Source organism: Prunus mume, linkage group LG2, assembly GCF_029339155.1.
Source record: "Prunus mume cultivar Tortuosa linkage group LG2, ASM2933915v1, whole genome shotgun sequence".
Taxonomy (NCBI): Eukaryota; Viridiplantae; Streptophyta; class Magnoliopsida; order Rosales; family Rosaceae; genus Prunus; species Prunus mume.
In genome coordinates, this window is record NC_142699.1 from 31,752,768 (window position 1) to 31,778,732 (window position 25,965).

The window sequence follows — 25,965 nt, forward strand, 5'->3', positions numbered from 1 at the left end:
AATCCTGCTACCAAGTTTATTTTTATTTATTTGATTAGAATCTTAAATTGGCCTATTCACCTCCTCTAGGCATTTTGAGTCATCCTGCAGGTATTTTCAATTGGCATCAGAGCAGGTTGCTGGACATACTCAGCAAGATCTAACATACCTTAGGATGGATCGTGCCTCGCTCAATTGCACATCCACCATATTTGATGGCAACAACTATGGCGCTTGGAAGGCCAAAATGAAGTCGCTCTTTGGTCCTTAGATGAACGTGTATGGAGCACAGTGGTTCATGGATTTCTAAACCCACAAAGGCGATCGGAAAAGGAGATGAAGAAACCCAGTCCTCAAAACTAGAGAGAGTGGACCATCTGCAGAAGTCACACAAGACTAATAATCAAAAGGGTTAAATGCTTTATTTACTCTGTCTCTTCCGATCAATTTGAATATATATGTGTTGTGATACTTCTAAGGAAGCTTGGGATATTTTGCAGGTTACTCATGAAGGAACAGATACTGTCAAGGGCCAAGCTTCAAATGCACACTTTACGATTTGAGACACTTATGATGGATGAGAATGAAACTTTTTCTGAATTTTATGCTAAACTTTGTGTAATTGTGAATGCTTGTTCAGTTTAGGTGAAAAATTCAGAAGATAGAGTTGTGAAAAAGATTTTGAGATCCTTGCCTCAACGTGGTTTCAACCAAAGATCACGGCTATTGAAGAGATCCGTGACTTGAACACCTTGAAAGTTCAAGAACTCATAGGGTCCATACAAACCTATGAGATGAAACATCTACCTCTTAAAAAGAGCAAAATGTTATGCGTTCAAGGTTGTGAATGAAGAAGATGATGAGCATTCAAATGAAGATTGCAGTGATGAGGAATTAACACCTCACAACGATTCATGAACTTTCTCAAGAATCAGAGATCAAGGAGTCGAGATTCAAAAGGTATAAATTCTAAAAATAGGTTTGTTAACTATACTGATGGTGGATCTAAATTTGCAGGTTAAATGAGCGAAAGAATCCAAGAGAAAAGGTCAAATGTTTCGAATGTGAAGGCTATGGACACATATCTTCGGAATGTGCCAACACCTTAAAGAAACAAAAGGATGGCAAGAATAAGGCAATGCATACTACTTGGAGTGATAGTGAATCGGAATGCGAGAATGATGAAAAGACGGTTGCACTTATAACCACAGTTAGCTTGGATGAATCACGTGAGGATGATGATTGTAAAGGTATAAATATTGAGTTTATCATGAACAAATATGATGATTTGTTGGCTGCATCTCAGAAGCTCAGTAAACAAAATAGTGAGCTCGTCAAAGAAGTTGCTGTGCTGAAGCTGGAAAATTGCAGGATTGCAAACGAGTTTCAATCCCCTGATGCAGATTCCGAAAAGGTAAGTGCAGGTATGAACGAAAAATTGATGTTTTTGCAGAAAAAATTGACTGATCATAATAAATTAATTGCTTCTCTAACTTCTGACAACAAAGCCCTTGAACTTGAACTTAAAAATTCAAAAGAAAGGATTGTTTCTTTAACCATTGGTGCAGAAAATTGACAAGATGATTAGCATGGGACGAAGAGATGGTGACAAACGAGGCTTGGGATTTGAACCAAGTAATAAGTCTTCCGCTGTGTTTAAAACAAAGTTTGTCAAATCCACTTCACCTATTGAACCTTCTGCCTCTCATGAAGTCAAGAAATTTATTCCAATTTGTCACTTTGTGGAACTCGTGGGCACATAAGACCGAGATGCAATAAGCTTCAAACGAATTTGTTCGCTCAAATTCTCATGGCATGGGTGGAAAAGTAAGTATCCAACATAAGATTTCAAATCTTATGAAAGAGGTAAACCGCTTATCCAAACTATCTTCTTTTCATTGTTTGTCAACTAAGACAAAGTTAGTTTGGAGGAAAAAGGAAAATCATAATTGTATGTCTTCCTCCACTAATGTTGTGCATGAACCCGTTGCTTTAGAAAGTTTGGATCTTAAATGTATTGCTGCAAAACCCTTGGATAATCTTGATTTGACACTCTTAGAAAGTCTTTAGGTATATGTGCTCTAGATTAATTTGAGTTTATTGCATGCCAAAGCCTCTTTCATGTTTTATGATTTTTCAATTAATTTCTGTGTTTATAAATCTGTCCAGTTCGTGCAAGGATTGTTAAGGTGTATCAATCCTGTAACTGTCTGAACGTATTTGTTGATCTTAGATTGGGCTCTGACATTGCACTATATTAAGAACTTACACTCTCAGCTTCACACAAAGGTTTCCATTGTCTTTGTGCATTATAAACTGCATTAAATGATCTATCCATCTATTTATTTTTATTTTGCACACCACACTCTTTTCCTTGAAGTCCTTTGAATATCTCTTATCATGCACTTGTCTCTCTTTGGATTGCCATAACACTACTGTGCGTAAGTTCTTGATTTGTTTATAAAAAAAAATAATAATTAAAAAAAAAAGAAAAGAAAAAAAAGGGTGTCAACCACTCATTGCTCAGTAACCGGGCCTCTTGTCTAACCAACGTCGAGGTTCGAGTCAACAGGTTGTGATGGTTTGCTATCCTTGCTTATCTTTGGAGCCTTCATGATTCGGATCAGTATTTCCCCAGGGGTGCTTCATCACCCAGTTGCCTCCAGTCATCTGACGTAAGCACACTGATTGACCATCCGTTACATGGATCATGTCGAAAGCTAGATAAAGTGAGCCACTAAATTCGTATTAAAAAATATATATATAAATTGATCTTCTTATACTTACTATGCACTTAGTGTTTGTGCAATCTTTGGTGGGATTCGTCTTGTGTGGACATATTTTTTGTGCTTAATTGAAAAAGAGTTCATTTAACACATTTGCTCCTTGATGGTAGACTCATTTGATGCCTTTTTATCTTTCACCATGACTGTGGTATGCCTCTCTGTTCTCTGTGAGTTTGTGAGTCTCGTGTGCTGTCGTGTGTTTGTCCCTGACATGCTTTGCTTCACATGCGTTCAAGACAACAAAGGGTTTGTTGCTTCTTTCATTCTTTACTCACAAACTTGGCATGTTTATGAATGGAAAATAATTATATCTTCAAGAGAACTTTGGGTCTGCATCTACAGTATGTTTTATGTCTTGATTGTTTTGAGCTTTCTGTCTTGAGTGTATTGCTTTTGTTTTTATATGTTTTGGTTCTTAACTACTTCTCATTATTCTTTTTAGTTCTCTATTTTCCTGTCGCTTATCCCAAAAAAAAAAAAAATTTGTTTGTTTTCAAGATAAAGCCTCTTACATGCTTTATTGGTTATTCTCTATGTCTTTATATGTTGGGAATGCAATCTGATTTTATTTTATTTTTTTTTTTTCTTTCCCTCTTATATATGCTCCCTTATGTTCATTCTTTGCCCTTTGGATTTCCTGACAAAAAGGGGGAGAGATTGTGTTGTGGAATTAAGGGGGAGAGATTGTGTTATGGAATTAAGGGGGAGTTGTGTTGTAATTCTGCTTTGAATTACATTTCTTCTCCCACATGCTTCACTGGTTTTGTTGTTTCATAATGTGCAGGGATTCAGGGCTTCAAGCTTAGAATAAAAATTCATTTGTTAAATCCATGTAATTTCTTTTGAGTTGTAATAGGTGTTTTGTCTAGGAAATGCCAAAGGGAGATTGTTAGTACGAAATTTGTATTGTCATTTCCTAGACTTGTTTACTGGATGTTTTGGCACAACTCATTCAACCCCATACATCCGAGGCATGACTTGACCGATATGAGAAACTTGACTTCAGGTAAATCATGACATAATCATGCATTCATTATAGGATTCCTAGTTGGAGTTTTTTTTTTCACTCAAAGTATTTTTATCTTAATCTTATTTTTAATAGGATTAGATTTTATCTCTTGAGATTACTTTCCTAGTTCAACTCTATTTTAATTGAAGTTAAAATATTATCTTTTCCTATTGTGACTTTGCTTGTTGCTTACCTCTTAGTCAATTTGGTTTAAAGAGAGGCGTCATTACTTTGAGTCCAAGGTGAATCAAATCTCCTATTGATGATAGGTTGTGGTGCAATAGGAAGTTGATGATTCGTGACCTATTGGGTTTCTCCCATGAGAGAGAACAAGTCTTGTATAAAAGATTATGTGCCATTCTTTTATTTGAGAGCTTTTTGAGATATTTGTTTTCAGCATATAGAATTCTAAGAAAAGCTGCTGTGCGATATTTGAGATAAATCATCAAGTGTTCAATGTTTACTTGGTGATTTATCAAACACTTTAATCATTCATATTGCATTCATATGCATGTCGGTGACTCATACGGTTGAGGGCACCAAGACCGTAGGCGGTTTTCCTCCGGTGAGCTTGAAGCAATCGTGGCCAGGTGTTGCGTTCAACATAAGGAGTGTCGAAGATCATCCGTGACGGAAGTTGAGTTACGAAGAAGTCGGTAAACATTATCTAGAATGTGTCTAGGATAAGTGTGTGAGTACTTCTTGTAATCATCGCTCTATAGTGGATTTGTGTTGGATCGAGGAGTCCCGTGGATTTTCCCAGAGGTGGGGTTTTACCACGTAAAATAATTCTCTGTGTTCTTTTATTTTATGCCCAGAAGACGCTACAGGATTGATAAGCCATATCAATCCTGCTACCGAAGTTTATTTTTATTTATTTGATTAGAATCTTAAATTGGCCTATTCACCCTCCTCTAGGCATTTTGAGTCATCCTGCAGGTATTTTCACCAACTATAAATCACCAATAGCTAGTAGGGGCAATTGCCCCTAATGGACCATTTTCCTAGCTCTCATGATTTCCCCATTTGTGTTTCCCGACATTGATTTTTCTGGTAATACGTTGATCCGATCGGTGCCAGTCTTCGAACTTAAGACCCACTAACCTTTAATTATATCACAAAGCCAATAAATTTAGGGAACGGGCAAGCTTCCATTGATTTTTCTTTCTTTGATGGGAAGAGTGAAAACTGCTTGGTGAACATTTCTCAAAGTATTGTGATCGGGCCAATAAATTTAGGGAACGGGTGAGCTTCCATTGATTTTTCTTTCTTTGATGGGAAGAGTAAAAACTGCTTGGTGAAAATTTCTCAAAGTATTGTGATCGGGCGAAACCCACTCTTATGTGGTTAATTGGGCCTTAGCGTGGGCCCTAAAGTAAGAAAAAATAAAAAAAATAAAAAAAAGAAAGCTTGAAGGGACCCTCGACGGCTTCTTCGTTAAAAAATGTAGAAGAACTCTCGGTAGCCAAAGTCTTAAACCCCTAAAACAAAAACCCTCCAAAACACTAAGAGGGAGGCTGCTCAACTCTCTGAATTCTCAAACTCAAACAGTTGCACAGAGAGACAGAGAGACAGAGAGATGATTGCTGGCGGCAAGAGTTACGTGTCAGCACCTCCGGCCTTCTCCACCGACGCCAAGCGCCTCCTCGTCTGCACAGGCCCCGTCGTCTCCATCTTTAGCACCTCCACCGGTTTACAGGTTTCCAGTTCTACCTTCCTCTTCCTCCTCAATTTACGCTCCCATACCCTCCCTCTTATGATAATATTTGGTTTTATTTGTTTAATTTAGATAGCGTCCTTGGAGGCTCACAATGCCTTGGTCACCTCCGTCATAGTAGTTCCCGGAAACAAAGCTCTGAGCTTTTGCTGGACTGCCTCCCTCGACGGCACCCTTCGCTATTGGGACTTTGCAGTCGCTGAGTTGATGAAGACCATTGATATTAAAATGCCCATTTTCTCTATGGTATTTATTTAGATTGGTTGCTTTTTTATTTATTGTTATTCTTTTATTTTCTGTTTGGGAACCGAGAGAATGTTCATGGGTAGCGTTGTTTGGTTTTGATTTTCAGGTTATTCCGTCCTTTTTGGGCCAACCGGAGAAAGGAATGCAAGAAAGTGCGTTGCCGGTTCATGTTTTTGCTTACTTGTCTGTTGAGAATACCCAAGTGCAAGCAAATGCACCGAAGGCTTTGCGTGGGCAGATTCGGAAGTGTGATTTGACTGAATCTCGTTTGGGTGGCGGTGTTTTCGCAGAGGTGCAAAAATCTACTACAAATTATTTGCTTTTAGGTTTTTTCTATTGCGTATATGAAGGAAACAAAAAGGAAGTGCAATGATATTATTTATTACAAAGCTCTATGACTTTATGTGTTTAGTCCTTTTTCGTATTGGTTGATAGCTATCTGTTATCATGTATTGTTATATGTTGTCTGCTGATGTATTTATACCCTATTTGATATTGATATTATTACTCAATTTGGTAGACTCAAGAACCAGAGGTTATAACTGTCAGTCCCTCGGGAAAATTCTTTGGCATCCGGAACAAGCGGAAGAGTCATATATGGAGGGTCCCTGCTATAGATTCTAAACTCTTAGTCTCTAAGAAGATTACATTGCATCATACAAGAAACTTGACGGTTCTTGCATTTCATCCGACCAAGACAATTGTTGCCGCAGGTGATGTAAGTGGGAGAATTCTAACCTGGAGAGGGTTTGGTAATCGTACGTTTTCTGATGGTGGCAAACTAGAAAATGGAACATCAATGAATAATGAGGAAGAAAGACCTGGAGTTAGGGGAGATGATGATGCTGATTCTTGCACCACATGGCATTGGCATCCTGCTGGAATAAGTGTCCTTTCTTTTTCTTCTGACGGAGCCTATTTATATTCAGGTATGTGGATTTTGAGCAAGTGCAGGTGAAAATGGACCTGGAATATGTCTTTCCCTTTCCTCATCATATCTCTCCCTCCCTGCCCCCCATTTCTTTGTCTGAATTTCTTAATTTGTAAGTGTCATATATATTGACACTTCTGTGGTATCCAGGGGGAGTGGAAGGAGTTCTTGTGGTCTGGCAGCTAGACACAGGGAAAAAGAAATTCTTGCCCAGAATTGGATCTCCGCTTCTATATTTGACTGATTCTCCAGATCCTTCACTTTCTTCTGTAAGAAGATTTTCAATTAACATATTTGTGCATTCTCTGTGGTGAGGAACTAATGAATTCTACTGGTTTCACTGATATATGGTTTTTAGATATCTTGTGCAGATAATCAAATTCATATACTAAAAATGCCCTTAATGGAAATCGTGAAGTCTATTTCAGGGATCAAGGTTTGTTTCAATTGGAAATTCTGGTTTGTGTCTCTCAAGGCCATTCTATTGTGTGTTATTGACTTATTATAAACGTTTAGTAGATTGAGGTAGCAGTTATTAGTAAAAACATTATGTTTTCGTAAGAAACACAGATTAGTAGGGTACACTGTTGACAGTGCACATCATTAGGACCTGGCTACAGGTATGGTGTATATTGATGAGCAGGCTAGAGTCAACTGGTCCTTTGTTTGTGAGGCAAGTGTGATAAAAAGGACATCAAAAAGTCTGCACCATACCTTGACTGGGATGTATATGGAGGATGAAATTTCTACTTAATATAGGATGGAGACATTCTAGAACGGCTTCGCCTTCCAGCTTGAATGTTAATGTGTGCATATGTGAGATTAAATGAGCTGGTGCTTAAGCTACATTTCGTATGAATTTACCAGCATTGCTGCTGTATGTTTTCAGGGATATACCAGGATTTATGTGCGTGATGAAATTTTTAATAATAGTGGGCTGAGACATTCTATAACTGCCTTGCCTTAAGATGAGCCTTAAATCTCTAACCCTGCATTCGGGTTGAATGCTAATGTGTGCATGTGCCAGGATGGCTGCTGATGTTTTGATGGATTCATTCACCTTTTGTGAATCTGCCTGTGAAGTTAGTTCCAGCATATTTATGTGAGAAATAAACTAATGTCAAAGCTTCTAATTAGAACTGTTTACTTTTCAGCTTCCTTATTCAGTTCCAGAGATATATGAAGGAATATGCAACAGGTTTGCCTTTGATCACACTGCTGGGTTGGTTGCCTTGCGTACAGAGAATTATCGAATCCAATTCTACAGCTTATTTGATGACCGTGAAGTTTCTGAGGTGAAGATGTTTTGTTGTTTATTTGATGTTTCAATGGATAATTGTTGAATTTGCTACAGAGAACTTTTTATTGCTTTCTGGGTTTTTTAATTGTCCTTGTAAGGGAGTTTGTTGATTGGTAAATAAATACCCACAACATAAATTCCTAGGTGCAAGTACTAGCCAAAGCTGCTAGCTATGTGAAATTATTGTGTTGATAAATATGTTTGTGGTTGTGGTTGTGGTTGTATGTACATGTTGGGAAGAGAAAAATGGTTTTAAATTGAAATATTTATCGACATAATATATTTTCTCAATTGAATAAATATACTTTTGGTGAGTCTGTGTTGTTTTAGTCTTGTAAATTAAAAAGGTTGATATTGCTTTGTTGTTGTTAGTTTTGGGCCACTAGAGGATCTTCCAGTTGGATGCATCATGTACTTGCTCCTTCTCCTTTTCATGTGCATCAAATTTATTCCCATACATAAAGTATATGTATGTGTATATACAGAGAGAGAGAGAGAGAGAGAGAGAGAGAGAGAGAGAGAGAGAGAGATTGCTCTGTTGTTTATAAGTGATTATATGTGACTTAAGTTATTTTGGATTGGGCATTTCGCAGGTTCAAGTCTGTGAGAGAAACCATCAACCAGGTGATGAAATCAGAGTAAGTTGCTCATTTTACTTTATAGCTTGAGAGCACCATCTCATTTATTACATTCTACTAAAACATCTCATCACTAATTTGACGATATCTTGGGATATTGTGGTCACAGGTAATAGTGACTTTGGTGTCTCTATCTGGAGATGGCTCTATAATGAGCACTGTTGAAGTTAAGCTGCCTGAGGAGGGATTAGGTGGTCTTGTTTGTCTTAAGTTTTGGGCATCAGGATCACAGGACAAAAATTTCACCATGTCCACCATTGTTTATGAACCTCACAGGTTTGGACTTGACTGATTCTACCTAGAAAAGTGTAGTTGGCAGAATTTGATATTTTTCTTCAGTTGTGATATTCACTGAGTGCCCTGCTTATGATAGACTGTCAATTCCTACTAAACTTATTAAGCACAAGGAAAATTTGTATCTTCTTAATTTACAATCTCTTATATGCTACAAAGTTGTGAAGCTGAATATTCATTTATTGTATAGGGATGCTGGAATTTCTTCTCTGGCTTTCCATCCTACCCGTCATATGGTTGTCAGTTCATCTTATGGTGGGGATTTCAAGGTAATTTTGAATGATTTGTATATTTATTGTTGAGGATTCTGTTTCTTTTTGAAATTTACAAATATATTGCACGGTTTCAGATTTGGGTTTGCAGTGATGAGATTCAGCAGAAACATGAGGCACTGCAACATTCTGGTTGGATGTGTCACGCTGTAGGTTCATACAAGTATGTCCCCCCTTTATCTTGGAAGACAAAACTTTCTTGTCGAGGCAGTCTGAATATCCTACATTTACTCGTTTTTTTTTTAAAATTTACTAACTATGAAGACATGATTAATTCATGAATAGTCTAAAGTTATGAATGAATTATTAAAATTCTATTATGTGTTTAATGAACAAAATTTATTTTGGCTGTTGCTCAGATCTCAATGTTGATGTTGTAACTGAATATTGGTTAGTCATAGAAGCTATGTGAATTTTGTGGTGTGGATTTCTTGGTCTTGGGCCTTTGTTCAATAAAGCTTTTGATGCTGTAGGTGTATTAGAGTCCTGTTCTTTGTGTCTTTTTATTTCTTAGAGATTACTTGCCAGGATTCAGGTCTTATAGACCAGTGTACACCTTGTCATCTGTTTTAAACTGTTTCATTTTCCTTCAACGAAATTTTGTTTCTTTTTAGAAAAAAAGTTGACACCTCATGTGTGGATATACTTAATGCAAAAAAATGGCTGAGGATATAATACAGTGGTAAAATAAAATAGAATAATGTACAGATCAGATGTTTTCGGCACATATATAATAACCTCCTATTCAAAACTCTTGGTTCTTGGTTGTCTTCATCACACATGAACTTATTTGAAAACTCTCAGTATTATGAACAATGATTTCCCTTGCAGGAAGAAGCCAATGACAGCTACTGCATTTTCTGCTGACGGTTCTGTTCTGGCTGTTGCAGCCGAAACTGTAATTACACTATGGGACCCTAACAACAATGCACTTGTGGCTGTGATTGGAGAGGCACAGATGGTGAATTTTTCAGATCCCAATTGTCTTTGGATTATTCTTTTTCAGAAACATATATTATTTTGTGTGAATCATTTTATTAGTGCATGAAAAAGTACCAGTCATGGCCTGTCTATTTCCAATCTTTTCATTTGGGACTTGATCTTTCATTTATGGAAGAATTTCAGACCTCCCTACTGCTCCAATTTGAGCATGGTTGTCTTTATTTATTTAGTAAATTTTTGTAAGGGTGGTCTTAAAAGGCCTGTAATGGGGAGTATCTTTAGAATATGCTATTTGTTATCATGTTTACCACATCATGTTTATGCTTTGTGCTGGTTCAAGCTACAATGTTGCTAGAAGATATAGAAAAACCATTCAGCGGACTGCATTCAGTATTCATGAATTGCTTCTCTCACCCTCTCATGTTGCTGTTTTCATTTTTTTCAGCCAATTGTGACCCTGTCTTTTGCTGGGAAATCAGAGTATCTCGTGTCTGTCTCCCAAGGTTCAAAACCACAGCTATCGGTGTGGAGCATGTCAAAACTATCTGAATCTTGGTCGTACAAGCTTCACATAGAAGGTTTGCATCTCTCGTGTGTTTTTATTTCTTTTCCTTGAGGTTTTCCTAATCACATGAACTTTATAATGGTTCAACCAGCTAGGCTTATGTTTATAACTCCCAAAGAGCTCAGAATGACGCTGACAACATTGTGTCCCATTCTTTATTCCACTAGCATTGAATTGAGTGTTCCTTTATTTACTGATCATGACAGTCATGTCACTGGCATCCTACTTTGATTTGAAATTCTGCTATTTGTGCATTTTTCAGATGTTACCTGTGCGCCAGATTCATCATCGTTTGCAGTTCTTGCCCTTCTTCCCAAATCATCTGCTTGTATGGGCTCTAATGAACCTTCTCTCTTAGGAAAAGATGGGGTAATCTTATTATTCAATGCGACAGATCCTGTTCCATTGGCCATGTGGTCTGTAAGAAAGGTATGCTGTGCTTAAAATCTCTGCCTTTTGTTGAGAGCCATTCTGGTATATGCTTCCCCATTTTCTTTTTACACTTAGAATCCATTTAACAAAAAATATAAGAAATGATGCAGTGTTATTTTGCCTTTAACCTTCATTAACATTAAGACTTAACTGATTTATTTGTTTTTCTATGAACAAAGATATAAATCTATAATTTGGGCCCCACAGCAGTGTCATACAGAATCTGAGGCTGTTATGGATATGGACATGCATGTTGAAATGTGTTTTCAGATGCATGAATCCATAAATCCCCACCCAAGAGAAAGAAAAAACCTAAGAGAGGAAAACCAAAACCAGGAAAAACCTAGAATTCAAGAGAAAATAACTCAACTGCTTGATTTCTGGTCTGTGCACATTTGTGTGCCTTATTTATTGGTTTATTAATTTATTTTAGGCAGGAGGATGGTTCCTCTCTGATAAAAAGTGTGGTTGCATTTTCTCCTGTCACTTTGTTTGAAAGGTCCAACTCTTTCAAGGGACACAAATCTACACAATTATTTTCTTTAATCCGAACTCTACAGGCATGAATTCGTGATGCTTTTCTGTGTTGTAATTGCACTTCATGGTATTAGAAAAGAATGAATTGTATTCTAATCCTCTGTGCTTATATCTCAGGCTAAGGGTGGGGGTCTTGCTTTTCTGAACGGGAACCAGCATTCCTTCCAATATAATATTTTAGATGGGAAACCACCACAAACTTTACTTGTGTACATGAATGGTGACCATGAGTACATCATCTTTGACCCATATGGCAATGAAACAAATGAACTTAGTCTAACCAAGCGGGAGAGTCATGTTGCCCTTGATGAAACAGGTAGAGCTTCACTGTGCATTAGTTTTGTGTTATTTTTGTGTGTGATTGATTAAAGATGAACATGACGCTTGAACAAGGAATCGATTTATAATTGTTTTTTTTTTTTAACATGCATCGAATATAGTATATGTTATTTTATTGATGATTCTGTATCCAACTTTTTGTAAATTTTTCATATCACTGTATTTTGTCCTGTGCCATTTAACATAGCATAGCATATATAATTTGTCAGATTAAAAATGAGACTTGAATTAGATCTTTTGTTGTGTGGTGCATTATCAAAAAAAAAAAAAAAAAAGGGCGTATACTACTTGTGTTCAAGAAGAATATGAATGTGTATGTTGTATTGACTTAGGTCTAAATATTCAAGGAGACTTTCTAGTTGGAAGTGAGATGCCTATAGTCGCCATGAGTTTCAAGCTCAGTTTGGAATGAAAAGTTACTGTATATTCATGAGTTAACTTTTTGTCCCCATGTACAGATAGAGTTTGCATACATACATACGTTAGTTTGCATACATACATACGTTAACATATGTATCATAAATATTCAAGGGAAAAGGTTAGAAAAAGTTGATTATATGCCGATACGTAAGCTTTTGCGACAGGAATTGGTTTAGTGGTCTGTCTTATGTCAGTTGAACTACATGCATACTATATATGCTTTCCAACTGAAGAATTAGCACCATAATTTGAGTTGCTTGGGAAATTAAGCCAGTTGAAGAAGTTATAACTAATGCAGCTGTTGTGTTCGAGGACCTCATAATGATGAATGATATTTGAGTTTGTACATGTGTGTACCCATATTACAGTGTTTTATTTTGATGCTAATTTAATTTTTCATTTAACAGGGAAATTTGGATATGCATCTATCTATGGGGAGCTACCGCAGTTTGATTTAAAGAGAGATCAGGCCTTCTTGGCCCCATCTGCCCCATCACAGAGGCCTTGGGAGACCCTATTTAGTGGGTCATCACATAATCTTCCGCCCCTCACCAAACTGTGTTCAGAATTTATGGAATCACTGCTAGAAAAGAGGACTGCCACCGTAGAATAACCTGTTTGTTGCCCTCGACTGGCAATCTAGATCAGGCGAAAGTGTGAAGAAGGTTTAGATGCCTGGTTGTTCAACAAAGATAATGCTGGGGTGTGACATAGATTTGGTGGCTTTGGGGCAGAAGGCAAAACTGAATGCGATATAAATGATGCTAACACCAAGTCAAATCTAAGGAACTTAGAACTTGCAAATTTAGAAGCCTCGGCCAGGGTTATGATTTTGAGTTATTTTGAATCGTTGACCGAAGTACAAGGCCGTATGAGAAGCACGGAATTCACATCCAATTGAATTTCCGTTGTCTTTAGAAATTTTGTAATTTAAAGTGGACGATTACAGCACAATTTTGTAGTCCTATATTTCTACAGAAAATTTTGTAAATTTTGATGAGTTTGTATCTTAAATTCTTTTGTGTGCTTTATTGAACAGTACTTTGAACCTTTATCTGAATCATACTAAGGCTAGCTTCATTGTATTTTGAAGTCAATTTGCTAAGTTGGTGTTTTATACCATAATTAGCATCTCTCATGTAGCATGGTTGGCCCGTAGAAAGTTGGATCTATTCTAGTAGACTGGAAGCAAGAAGTCACAATTCATTGTTTGGGAAAAGATTGTTTGAAACCGGATGCTGCTACACAGTGCTTGGTACATGGTCGATTTTTATTCGATATTTTGTTCGTACTTGATAGTTATGTGGAAACGTCGATAAAATATCCGTAGAATACTGTACATTGGTACCCGGTACTAGTTAATCACTCTCCATTGTTTATGCATTATGATCCACGCATAAAATCATATGAATGCACATAGCAGAATGCTGTTGAAAAACAAGGGCAATGGCAACGTCTGTAACCCCCTATAGCTTTGATTACAGACGTTGCGCATGTGGTATATGAACCAAAACAGTGCTTTTTGTTGCATTTGAGACCAATGTCCAAATTCTAATAGTGGTTTCTCACTAGTAGTTTTAAAATCGTAGAGTGCTATATGCCTCCACACTGATCTACTTTAAAACATTGTTTATTTTGTAGATAGATACATAATCCTACAGATAACTTCATGCATACGTGAAAATTCATACAAGGAGAAACGTTATCTTGATAAAATTAAGTTATTTATATCATCATTACGTTGATTTCTGAACGTTTAGATATACAGTTTATCAACATTTATCTGGTAAATAGTCTAATAAGAGAATATTAGTCAGTCACCACCAAAATAAAATATTACATAGGAGAATATATGCAATACTATAGCTCCCATAAATCTATTTAGTCAGTCAAATACAATGTACATAGAAAGTTGGTAATGAACATATTGGATAGCAAGCAAGCCCTTTCTCTTATCTATAGGCTCCTTATTGAAACTTTTTTTGTTGTTGAGGAATTCTAGGATTGCATTCATAATTCAGCCAAATAAGTCACTAGCCACAAAGAACCAATCCAAACTAGCCACAAATGGCCATTATAATAACGGAGCGATCTAAGATCAAAACTAAGACAGTCTGGTGAACCCGTTTAAGTTTGTTAAACTATAACTAAGCTAATATGCTCTCAAAAAAAAACAAAAAAACAAATAATAAGGCTAATAAGAGTGGATATTAACTAATATAATAATAATACGTATTATTTATAAAAAAAACGTCATTAGCAAGCTTTGTCAAGCCACCAAAACTCTCTCCAATAATAGTTTAATTAAATTAGGGCACTGATCAACAACTCTAAATTTGTACGCCATAGTTTTCTCCTAAAAGCTCCAGGGCACCCCTGTTTTAGAGCATTATAGTTATTGTCGTTGCACCACCCTATTATTCCCCAAGTCTTTTTAAGTTAACCAACTTTCAACCCACTAATCACAACTTCAAGTAACATTTTTATAAAACAAAAATATTATATGATCAACCCTTCAACCCACTAATCCGATACAGATTCTCTCTCTCTCTCTCTCTCTCTCTCTCTCTCTCTCTGTGTGGCTGCGGCCGTGGATGGTTACTGTTCACCTAACACACTGCACATGATATGTGGCCTCAAAATAATGGTATTCTGAGCATACATGCACCGTCCATTTTCTGCCACCTTTCTTTTTTTAATATCAACTGCCACTGTGTTTGCATGTAAAGCCATACTTTATTATTTGTTATTTATTTCGAAATAGCTAGCTTTCTTAAATTCCTTTGAAATTAATTCATTCCAGTGCATATACATACATTATCTCTCTCTCTAATCACTATGTTTTTCTAATATATATGGATATAACTGCTCCTGGGCACCTGTTCAATATATTAATCCAATTCTATTTTTGGTAGGATATTTTGTCACCTGGTTGCCTATGATTAGCTTACATTGACACATACATATCCAAAACATGAAAGGAAATAATAAAGGAAGACTTTTGGCTATATATATAATAATGCAATTGAAAGTCGATTCTTAAATTTAAAATTATTATTGTTATTATTTTCAGCATTTTTAATGATCAACTCCAAGATCGCCTCGAGAAATTATAGAATAGTATTGAAGTACGGCCATACAGTATAATTTATAAACGTGTTATAATATGGGAACAAGTTATATCATGTGACCAGACTTACTTCATGAGAAAATGAGTGTGCCCAAAACTAATCAAGCATCAATTAATTTTAATCATTAGAAAGTGTCATTCAATGATTGACGTAGGCAATGGAGCTGCATGAAAATAATGTAGCAACACAATTATTTAAAAGATGAGTTGCTGGCATACAAAATTATGAGTAAAAAAAAAAAAAAGTTTGCCTTGGGTTCCATCAGTGACAGCTTTACTGGATCTTTTGGGTAGGGCTCGAACCATACATGCCTTCTGTCATGACAGCAAGTAGATTAATTGTCCAATATAAATCATTACTCAATAATCACAAAAAACCAGGGAAAAAATACAACGGAAATTATAATTCCTTGTGTTTCTTAAATACTTACGATCATTTCAGCCCTCAATAATATTCTCTATATTATATGACAATAAGGAAGACTTACTCTTTGCCAGCTGCTCTCATGAAAGCACTCCTTGTCTCACTCTTGTTGTATTATACAGATTATTACTAAATATCAAAACGATGCCGACGAAATATCAGCAATGTATCAAATATTGTAGATTAGTATATAATAACCGGTTCATTCTATGTTGAAAATTACACTAAAATAATGTCGTTTCACTCTTTTTTTAATACTTGTCAACTATTAGTAATTAGTATAGTTGTGAATTTTAAAGTATTTACTAATCTCAGCCTTCTCGCCTGTTTTTGTAGGCCAATAATATCCACTTGAAGTACAACACGTTCTTCATAAAAAGAAATAATAAATAAAAATAAAAGTACAACATGTGGGATGATGTAAGAACCCTTTTTCATGTTAGAGCAATTTCTGATATTTATATCCCACTACCTAAAACTATTATGACATACGTACATCTTATCCCAAGTTATTATTTTTACCTTATCATATAATGAGTTGTTTTTCTGTATTATATGACAATTCATGCATGATATGTGTCCTTGCCTGATTTCTTTATGCATGTCAAATGTCATTGTTTGTCTTGCATGTTACTTCTCCCAAGTCGGCAGCTTTCATTTATATTTAAAATATCACCAACACTTCAATGAGGTCTAACCTAGTAGATTTGCAGGTTAGTGGTCTCAAGTTCAAATCTTTACGATACGTTGATAGTGTATGTGAGAAAACCCTTTTATGTTCTTCTGCTTTAGATTATCGCTTGTATTTAAATGAATAAAAAAACACCAAAACCAAAAATTTAGTAATAAAAAAATCAAAATTAATGGTGACTGAAATGCATAAAATTAAACATATCCCACCATATCAGTCCCTTTTTCAGTCTCAATTTTCTCAATCTAGCAAAAGCATGAAAGATATTTGAAAAAAAGGTAAATGAAAAAAGTGTTGGGAAGTGATGTCCAGCGCTGTGGAGTCAAATCACTACAAGTTTTATAACAATCTCATCACGTGAAGTGGCCTTGCTAACAGCAGCTCTCTCTGTCTCCATGCTTGCTTTATATATACACCAAACATCTGTAAATCAATATGTACACGTCGATGCTAATTTAATCAACAACTTCCTGTTGAAATGGAACCATGTGGAGAAATTGAGAAGGAACTGTTATTGCATTCATATTCTAGATCCTCAAAACCCCAAAACTCATCTTGCTCTTCTTCCTCCTCTGGCATCTTCCATCTCTCTTTATCTATGTCCCCTTCTGATGCCATGACCTCCAATACCTGCAAATGGTGGCAAATTAAGTTACTATTTATGTCAATTTGACGTATATATATATATATATATATTGCAGAGGAGAAGGAGAAGCTAATACTCCCATGACATACAAGTTCTTCTCCTAAAGTTGAAGACACATTCATTTGTAGACAGAGACACACACTTCCTTGTGTCACAAGATTGTTACTTTGTTGACAGCAAATTCAGCTGCTAAATTTACTAATGGACTTTACATTTATATTCAAGCTATTAGGAGAGGAACCCAATTAAAATTTCCTATATATGGAAATTATCACAACTAAATTAAGCCCCACATTGATTTGATGCCATGTTTAATTCATTAATTTATGAATGAGGAAGAAATTGTTGTGCTTTTTCCTTGTGCAGAATATATATGTTTTTTTGTATTCAACATGCAAATGAAAATGACTGCTGAAATTGACATGGTTTTACAATAATTAGTCAAATTAGGATCCACTCTCACAATCATTTTGGTGATCATAGCTTTAATCTTTCTTAATCAGGTGCATTAATCCCTTATTATAGATATTCTACAATTTAGCATATATATATATATATATATATATTTAGGTTAGGTGGAATGGAACCATTTGTTGGGCAATCAGAATTGCGTGAAAAAGCCCAAATGCCCTGCCACCAACTACCAAAAAGAAAAACTAAATCTAAGTTTCATCTTTTTGGTATTAACTGGTGAAAATTGATGCATAAAGTCATTACAGACAAACCACCACGTACCATTTTTGAAACCAGAAGATACTATTAAAGATGGTGTGTGTATATATAATTATATAAATATAAGTATATATTTATTCTCTTATTTAAATGTCTGCACGTTATTATTGTGTGCGAATGTCATTATAAATATAAAGAGAAGCAAAAAAATATAGTAAAAAGTACATAACGTCCGTGACATTCAAATAGTAGAATTCCTGTACATTGTATATATAAAGACATTAGATTTTAATGCATATTAGCTGTGTTAGTTGGCCAGTCAACCAAATTTTACTATTGGAATTTGGATTCATCAATATGACAATGGAAACACAGATATCTATGAAGATCTGATTTCTCAGGTCACACGCAGTTTATTTAGAAAGTTTTGTGGCCTTTTAATTATGAGTTTCCTATACAGTTGCAAATGTGTGACATTGGCGTTTGTTCAATTAGTCAATGTATGATAAGCTTTATTAATATCTAATATGTTGTTGTTCAGGTAAAGCAAAGCATGCATTTAATAATTAAAATTAATAGCTACCTCGGTCATGGTAGGGCGCCATGTTGGAGATGCTCTAATGCAGAGAGATCCTGCAAAGGCAAGTCTTTTCAGCTCTGTAACATCATAGGCCCCTCTAAGCCTTGGATCTACCAGCTTTTCAATTTCTCCTTGGTTTAATATTGGTTTTGCCTGTTGAAGTCAGATTTAAACTTCATTAGAACCATAAGAAATTGCATAATAATTAATAAAATCCTTGAGGCATATGGGGGTGACTTGAAATAGACTGAATCAATATAATAAGCTTTGTAGAAGGTTGCTATTGTTACCCAGCTATGTAAGCTTTGGTGAGAGCCATCCACTGGTTTTCTGCCAGAAATGAGCTCTAGTAAAATAACCCCAAAAGCAAACACATCTGTTTTTTCATCCACAATTCCATGCAGATAGTACTCAGGTGCTAAGTGCCTGCACAATATATACATATATAAAATCAGCAATCATTTTGACATTGATGGATTCAAATCATTGATTTTGTTGATGAAAGCTTGTAAGATTTGAGTACCCAAATGTCCCTTCAATTGGAGCAATTGAATGATGAGTCCATTGAGATGGAAGCCATTTTGCCAGTCCAAAATCAGATATCTGTGGTATTTCAAACATTAAAACAACATCAAATTGTATGCATTTTGAAACCCACTTCACAAAATTTCACATCAACATTGTTCTTGATCAAGAAAAGGCACAAGAAAGAAACCATGATTCTAAATGAGTACCTGTGGCTCAAAATCTGGAGTCAATAAAATATTTGTGGACTTAATGTCCCTGTGAATTATCCTTCTCTGGCAGCCCTTGTGCAAGTAATGGAGGCCTCTAGCTGTCCCAATAGATATCTTGTACCTTGTTTTCCAATCCATGGGTGGTAAATCCTCATCTACAACAAGGATTTCAAGAAACATCATAAGAAAAATTATTCCAAAAATGAAAAACAAACCAGAAACCAACCCAACAAACAAATAAGTAAAACAAGATGGGTATTTTCCAGAAATCATTGTTGCATGTTTACCATGGAGAAGAGAAGCAACAGAGCCTTTAGAGGAGAAATGGAAGATGAGATAAAGCCCATTGTCAATGCAACAACCCACAAGTGACAAGACATTTGGATGGCACACATGGCCAATGGTCCCAATCTCATTCAAGAACTCCTTCTCTTTCCTTTCATCAGTGACAGCTTTTGTGAGCCTCTTTACTGCAATTTCCTCACCATCTTTTAGAATTCCCTGTACACCTCTGCATAGCCTCCTTTTCCAACCAAATTTTCTGACAAAACCCACATCACAAAATATCAATTTCTATCACCCAAAGAAAAGCCCAAAAAAATATCTAACAGTTTCTAAACTCATCTGGGAAGCAAACAAACCTGAGCTGAAACCATTGGTGGCATCAGAAATTTCTTCATAGGAAAAGCATTTCCAGGTGGGTTTGGGAGAAAGCTCAGCTTCTTCAACATTCTTGAAGCTTCCATTGTTTTCTTCCCCTTTAGAACCATTTAGGCTTGTGGCTTCTTCTAAACTTCTCCATTTGAGTGAGAATAGCCGTTTCAAGCTGTTGGTCCTAATGTATTTCATTGCTATAAACTTTTCAACAGGGAAAGCCCTGTTTCATATGCAGAGCAAGCAAAGTTGCTCAACACAGAAACAAATCTCCAGCAGCTGAACTGAAACAAACGCAAAGGGAGCCAAAGTCTCTTATCTTTCTCTCTCAATTTAAGAGGCAGGGAGGGATGTCTGTTTCTTTATATTGGTTCACACTTCAAAGGCAGTGCTTTGTCCTGTTTTTGTGGGTGTGGGGGTTGTGGGACTTGGTTGGGAAGAATGATGGTTAATCCATGCATGGGATAATTACTCTTATAGAAGGGCGACAAAGGGTTAAATGAAGAAAACAATTTGTAGGATTCTCTTGATGTCAAATGTTTAGCACACAAAATTTTTTAATTAAAGGATAACATGCGTCTTCATTCTACCACTAATTTGATTTTTTAACTTGTTAATGCGGGTAAAAGGGGTTTCTCTAAGCTAAACAATACATAACAAATGTGTGAAGAAACGTCTCACATTGGAAAGTTCACCTAGCAAGGACTTATAAAGAGTTGGATTATTTCTTTCATTGCCAATTGGTCTTGAGGTGAAACCTCAACTTCTTTCGTAGTATCAGAGCAGGTTTTCCCACATGTGAAGCTTAAGAGATACACATGCTCTATGTCACTCAATATGTGTTGCTCATGTGTTAGACTTGAAAATTTGTCATACGTTCGGGGGTGTGTGAGATGTGAGAATGTGAATAAATGTCTCGTATTAGACAGTTGAGAAACCTAATAATTGCTTATAAACAATTAAACTACTCACTCATTACCAACTAATTTTAAAGTGGAGCCTCAATTCCCTTCAAAATATTGCATGAGCTGTGCCTTATAGCCGTTTATGCTTTGTTTTAGACTTTTTTTTTTACTGAAAATAAAAGTTAAAAGCCAGAATAAAAAGGGTATAAATTATAAATATTTAATTAGAGTTTTGGACTTTAGCTTTAGCAAAGTGGCATGAGACTAAAGACAATTGGGAGCGGCTATGGGTCATTTGGTTGCGCTCCGGTGGGGTAAGGGAATGGGTCTATGGCTAGCTCGAACCCAGCTCCTTGTCGATTGTCCACTTGCTTCTGGCCGGCCTTTCTCACAACCATTAATTCTCATGTCTGAAATCTTTTACCAATTATTAGTCTATCATGTAATTTATTTCACAGTAATATATATTATAGTCAATTGCTTAATATGAATTAATGCATTCAAATAAAAATTCACTTAATGAATCATTTGAATTGATCGTTAGTGGAAGCGCATGTGTACCAGATTGTCTTAATGTTGATGTTAGATTTCTCCGTAATTGTAATGGCCTTTGGAACAATATTTAGGACCTTGCAGGCGTAGTATCATTAAGCAGTATTTTTAGGCCTTGTGCAAAGATTAACCAAACAAAATATTAGTCAAGACGGAAGAAGTTTCAAAATGTAATATATAATTGATGCTAAGAGATCATCATTTCTGTTATTTAGTGTTATTACACGCCAAAATGCATGGGTATTAGTAAATGCATTAATTAATTATTATTAGTAAAAAAAATGAATTAAATAGCGAAATCATTAAAAAAAAAAAATGTTTTAATAGATGCACAAGAATTTGTATGCTTTCGGCTTGTTATTCTCAAGTATATGCCATGGAAAGTAATACTTCTCAATTATGAAAGTAGAAACCTATAGCTTCTATTTCTCATGCTACACAAGTTTTTTTTCTCTTGGTATTTCAATTAACTTTTAGTTTAATGGTACTTTTCTTCCTAATATTGGAAACACAAAAAACCTGCAAAGAAGCAAAACAAGTCAAATGAACTTGTTTACAAAGAGTGGTTCAATGTTAAAATGATGAATATAAGACGTGATTAAATTCAAATCCTCACGAAAACAAAATTCTTCAAGTTTATCTGATACGTATGATTTACGGATAATTTTATGTATATAGAGTCTAATCAATATCTTATGTGTTTTTGATTTTGTAGTTTTAGTAACTATTATTAATCACTAATTCAAATTCTTTATCAAACCTTGATCAGTGAAAGTGACTGGACACCAATGGATTTGGAACATGATAATGTTAATCCATATAATTGTTATGTACAAAAGTTTTGTTGAAATGTGACAAGACCAACCACCCCATGCCACCAGCTTCTTTAAACTAGTTATTTCCTAATCTCCATTAACTTCCCTTTAAACTTTGAGACAGCTTTACCTACGTCCAATATATCAAATACAAAAGCGACTGTTCTTCCCCTACCCTACCAGACTGCACCTTTGTCTTAAAGGATTGTCTAGCAGTTCGAGCCATTAATTTGTTAGCATCAGTCGATTACGCATACGTCTACTAAATTTGACTGTTCATTACAATTCCTCCAGCTCTGCATCACATAACATACATCCACCGTACAGCTTTAAAGCAGTTACAAAATTGACAAAGTGATTAGGACCATATAGATTAGGAAGCTACAAGTAATAGGTAGCCTTCTGTTATATTGCACGGAGAGTGACTCATCGAGTAGGACCAAATTGAATTAGGGCTCCATTAAATTAAATGTCATCCCAGGACAAAGGGTATGGAACATAGTCACTCAATTAATTAGGAGTCAATCTTGAATATATATGTGGATTTGTTTATATGTTCATGGCGTGAAACAAGATGTCTTTGAATAACGATGAATTAAATCGCCCCCGCTTGTTATTAAAGAAAAGGATGTGCACTAGGAAACGGAAGGAAAAAATACATCAGGGTATAATAATATTATTGAACTAGTTTGGATTTAAAACATGCTGCTGATATAATGACTAATAATATTTTATATAAAAAATAAATTAATATGAAATGAACTAAAGTCCAAGAAAAAGGAAATGAGGAAGGTTGCTTGCTGTTAAAGAAAGCTAATGCCAGTTTTCAAAATTATAATAAATTGTTTGGTCAAAATTTGTTGGGAAACTCTAGGTTTTAACCCCAAGCCCCAAGGGGATCATAGGTGGGGAAAGTCTACCCGGTTACTCTATATTTTGACTGTATCTGTATAGCCCCAAGCTTCAATAATTTTTTTTTATTAATATTAATGGAGAGTGATATTTGAATTTAAGACATTTGTCGATATTGAAAAAAAAAAAAATTACAAACGCAATTTTTTTTTTTTTGTGGTTAATTGGTCAAGAGAGGAGGCGGAAAAAAGAAGTTACATTGCAATCTATTAAGAGAAGTTCTCAAGTGGAACGGCACGTCACCCGTGCGACAGCTCGTGCAGTATATAATCACCCTTCATTCAGATAGGGATGTTTTCCCGCCAACCAAGAACTATAAAAATGTTGGTACCTTTTTCCACCAAATTATCCCTGCAGGGGCCGTTCTGTAATAAATAAAGAAAGTGATGCTTTACTGGTCTTCACGAGTTGCGGTAAATAAAGTTTTGGTGTCTGTGTGTGGTGTGGGTGGGATTAAAAACAGAATCATTACTTTACTCACATTGTTCGTTTTTTAAACGAGAGAAGAGAATCTGAAATGAAACTGTTGGGGAGCGGTGGGATCTTTCTAAGGATCCCAAAAAGTCATCAAAATCTGGCAGAAAAAAATGACATTTTATGCATCAAGTTGGTAACATGCAACTAGTGATGGATTCATGAATTTTTTTAAGAGAGAGACAATATTCAAAAGGCTAGAAGGTTTTTAAAAAAAATTAGACAACCACATGAGTGGGGTCTTTGGTCCGTGACTAAAATTCATATCAAATCATCAATTAATCTAACAAAAATTAATATCAATTAATCTAATCAAAATACATATCAAATTATCGATTAAACAAACAAATCATGATCATACATCGAGTCATGCACTGCACAACCTCTTTCTTCTCAAGTTTGCTATTGATCATATGAATATAGAGATAGCCAATTTTTTCTTTTAAAAAAAACATATTTTAAATAATAAAAAGGAAAAAAGAAGAAAGAAACGAAGTGGTTGTTGAAGATTTCAAAAACAAACCTTAAGCCCCGTTTGATTCATGGGAAAGGACGCTTGGGGATGGGAAATCAATTACTTTCTCATATTTGGTAAGTCCGAGAAATGGTTGCCTAGCACATGAGAAAATATGGGGGAAAATGAAGCCCTCCTCCCTCCTTGGGTTTTGTTTTCCCTCATCGTAGAAAAGTTTGGGAAAATAAGCCAATATTAAATTCACATTTTTCATGACCATTTTGTTCTCATTAACAATTTAGAATTACAATATAACATTAAATGCATTCTTTTATTTATTTATTTTCATATGGGTATAATTGAAAAATTAAACAAACTTTGTTTTATATTTCTATGCAAACCAAATAGGTGAAGGAAATAAAGTGGTATTTCCTTATTACTTTCCCAACATTACCAAACATGGGAAAATAATCTTTAATCTCTCATCCATTAGAAAAGACATGAGAAATTATTTTCTATCAAATTTTTTTCCGAACCAAACCGGGCTTAAGGCTTGACTCACTCACTCTCATAGGCTCTCATCATTATAGTTATCAATATCCGGAAAGGCTATAATGAGAGCTTAAAGTGAGGAGGTTATTTGAGGAAGTCAAATCTCACCATCAACAAATGTAAAGAAATCATGGGACTTAAATATTTTAAATGTTTTAACGGTCGGATCGGTCTCCTCAAATAACTTCCTCACTTTAACTCCTCATTGTAGAAGCTCCCATCAATATCAAAGCAAGGCTTGGGTTGGGCTTCTTTCTTCAACGCAAAGTCGTGCTATGCTATGCTTTGTTTCAACACAATGCAAGCCTTGGATTGGACGGTAAGGCAAGGCTCCTTTGTATTAGGTTTCCTCTTTTTGTTTTTATCTTTTTTTGTTTTTTGTTTGGACCAAAACACTGTCGTTTGGACTAAATTTTTTATATAAAAAATATAGGTGAGCACAAAAGAAAAGAACTCAACCTCTTTGAGGCATTTTCATAAACAGTTGGTGGGTATCAATAGAGGGGCATCTTCCGGCACCTTCAAAGTTTTTTTCGGTGAGGGAAGGTGCACCTTCTTATGCCTATATGGGTTCGTCACTGCATGTGATTGTAATTACAAATCTCTTCAAAAAAGAAAAAGTTTGACACACATATGTCAAACTGTTATTTGCATGCAATGAAAAACAACTTCTACTACCAAATGAAAAGCGAAGTATTTCTCCAAAGTTTGTTTATGCTTTTGTATTTGGACATACACCAATTTAAGAACAAATTTTTAAAAAAATTAAGATTAGTGGTATTTATTTAAACTTTGGAGCTGGTGAATAGCTCCTCCAACATGGATCACTGGTCCCCAAAAGTATTTTGGAAGATGGGAGGGTCCAAGTCTTAACTGCTTTTTTCCAGTTCTCCGTGTACGCATGCAAGTTAAAGGACCTGGTTAAGGGAATAGTTGCTGTCTTCGATCCTGATAATTAATCATGGGGGTGTGAGAAAGGAGTCAAGGACTGGTTTTCGATCTTATCCATTGATAATACCTATATATATTATATATTGATACTTGTTTTTATAACCTACATTAAATCTTCTAGTATATGCTTGAGGTTTGTAATATGAACATAACTGGAAGGTGGCCCCAGTAAACTAAAATCCTGGTTCTGCCTCTAATTATATTGTAGCATATAAATGTTTCCTTATAAATTGGATTCAGTATATAGAAATATAAAATGCTTTTTTTACATTTGATTAGGTTACAACTTACAACTATGCTAACATAGAGCTTCACTCATCAACTAATCTTTGATATAGCGGTATTCGTCTCCACTTTAATTGGATGAGCTCGCATATTTAACTCACACGATGATGATACATATTTGATA

At 35.5% G+C, this 25,965-nt stretch overlaps 2 protein-coding genes across 2 annotated transcripts; one reads left to right on the forward strand and one right to left on the reverse strand.

The window, feature by feature from the left end:
* Positions 1 to 5,189: 5,189 nt before the first annotated feature.
* Positions 5,190 to 13,467, forward strand: LOC103323546 (Transducin/WD40 repeat-like superfamily protein). Its single transcript, XM_008225546.2, has 16 exons — positions 5,190 to 5,473; positions 5,564 to 5,737; positions 5,844 to 6,029; positions 6,258 to 6,666; positions 6,819 to 6,937; positions 7,027 to 7,104; positions 7,823 to 7,963; positions 8,562 to 8,606; positions 8,716 to 8,882; positions 9,091 to 9,169; positions 9,250 to 9,335; positions 10,004 to 10,133; positions 10,560 to 10,692; positions 10,942 to 11,108; positions 11,766 to 11,964; positions 12,815 to 13,467. The coding sequence occupies exons 1-16, from the start codon at positions 5,354 to 5,356 to the stop codon at positions 13,018 to 13,020; spliced, it is 2,439 nt and encodes an 812-aa protein (XP_008223768.2). The 5' UTR covers positions 5,190 to 5,353; the 3' UTR covers positions 13,021 to 13,467.
* Positions 13,468 to 16,799: 3,332 nt separating this feature from the next.
* Positions 16,800 to 20,279, reverse strand: LOC103323547 (putative receptor-like serine/threonine-protein kinase At5g57670). Its single transcript, XM_008225547.2, is given in 8 exon segments — positions 16,800 to 17,282; positions 18,554 to 18,703; positions 18,841 to 18,976; positions 19,074 to 19,153; positions 19,285 to 19,442; positions 19,575 to 19,790; positions 19,793 to 19,828; positions 19,929 to 20,279. Coding segments are annotated over 8 exon segments (1,155 nt in total). The 5' UTR covers positions 20,137 to 20,279; the 3' UTR covers positions 16,800 to 17,111.
* Between the last annotated feature and the right edge of the window lie 5,686 nt (positions 20,280 to 25,965).

Excerpts from the sequence above, each read along its gene's own strand:
- LOC103323546 (XM_008225546.2), top strand. The coding sequence starts at position 5,354 with ATGATTGCTGGCGGCAAGAGTTACGTGTCAGCACCTCCGGCCTTCTCC. Across the intron at positions 8,883-9,090 it reads ATTGTTTATGAACCTCACAG|GGATGCTGGAATTTCTTCTC; the intron begins GTTTGGACTTGA and ends TTTATTGTATAG. Across the intron at positions 11,965-12,814 it reads TGTTGCCCTTGATGAAACAG|GGAAATTTGGATATGCATCT; the intron begins GTAGAGCTTCAC and ends TTCATTTAACAG.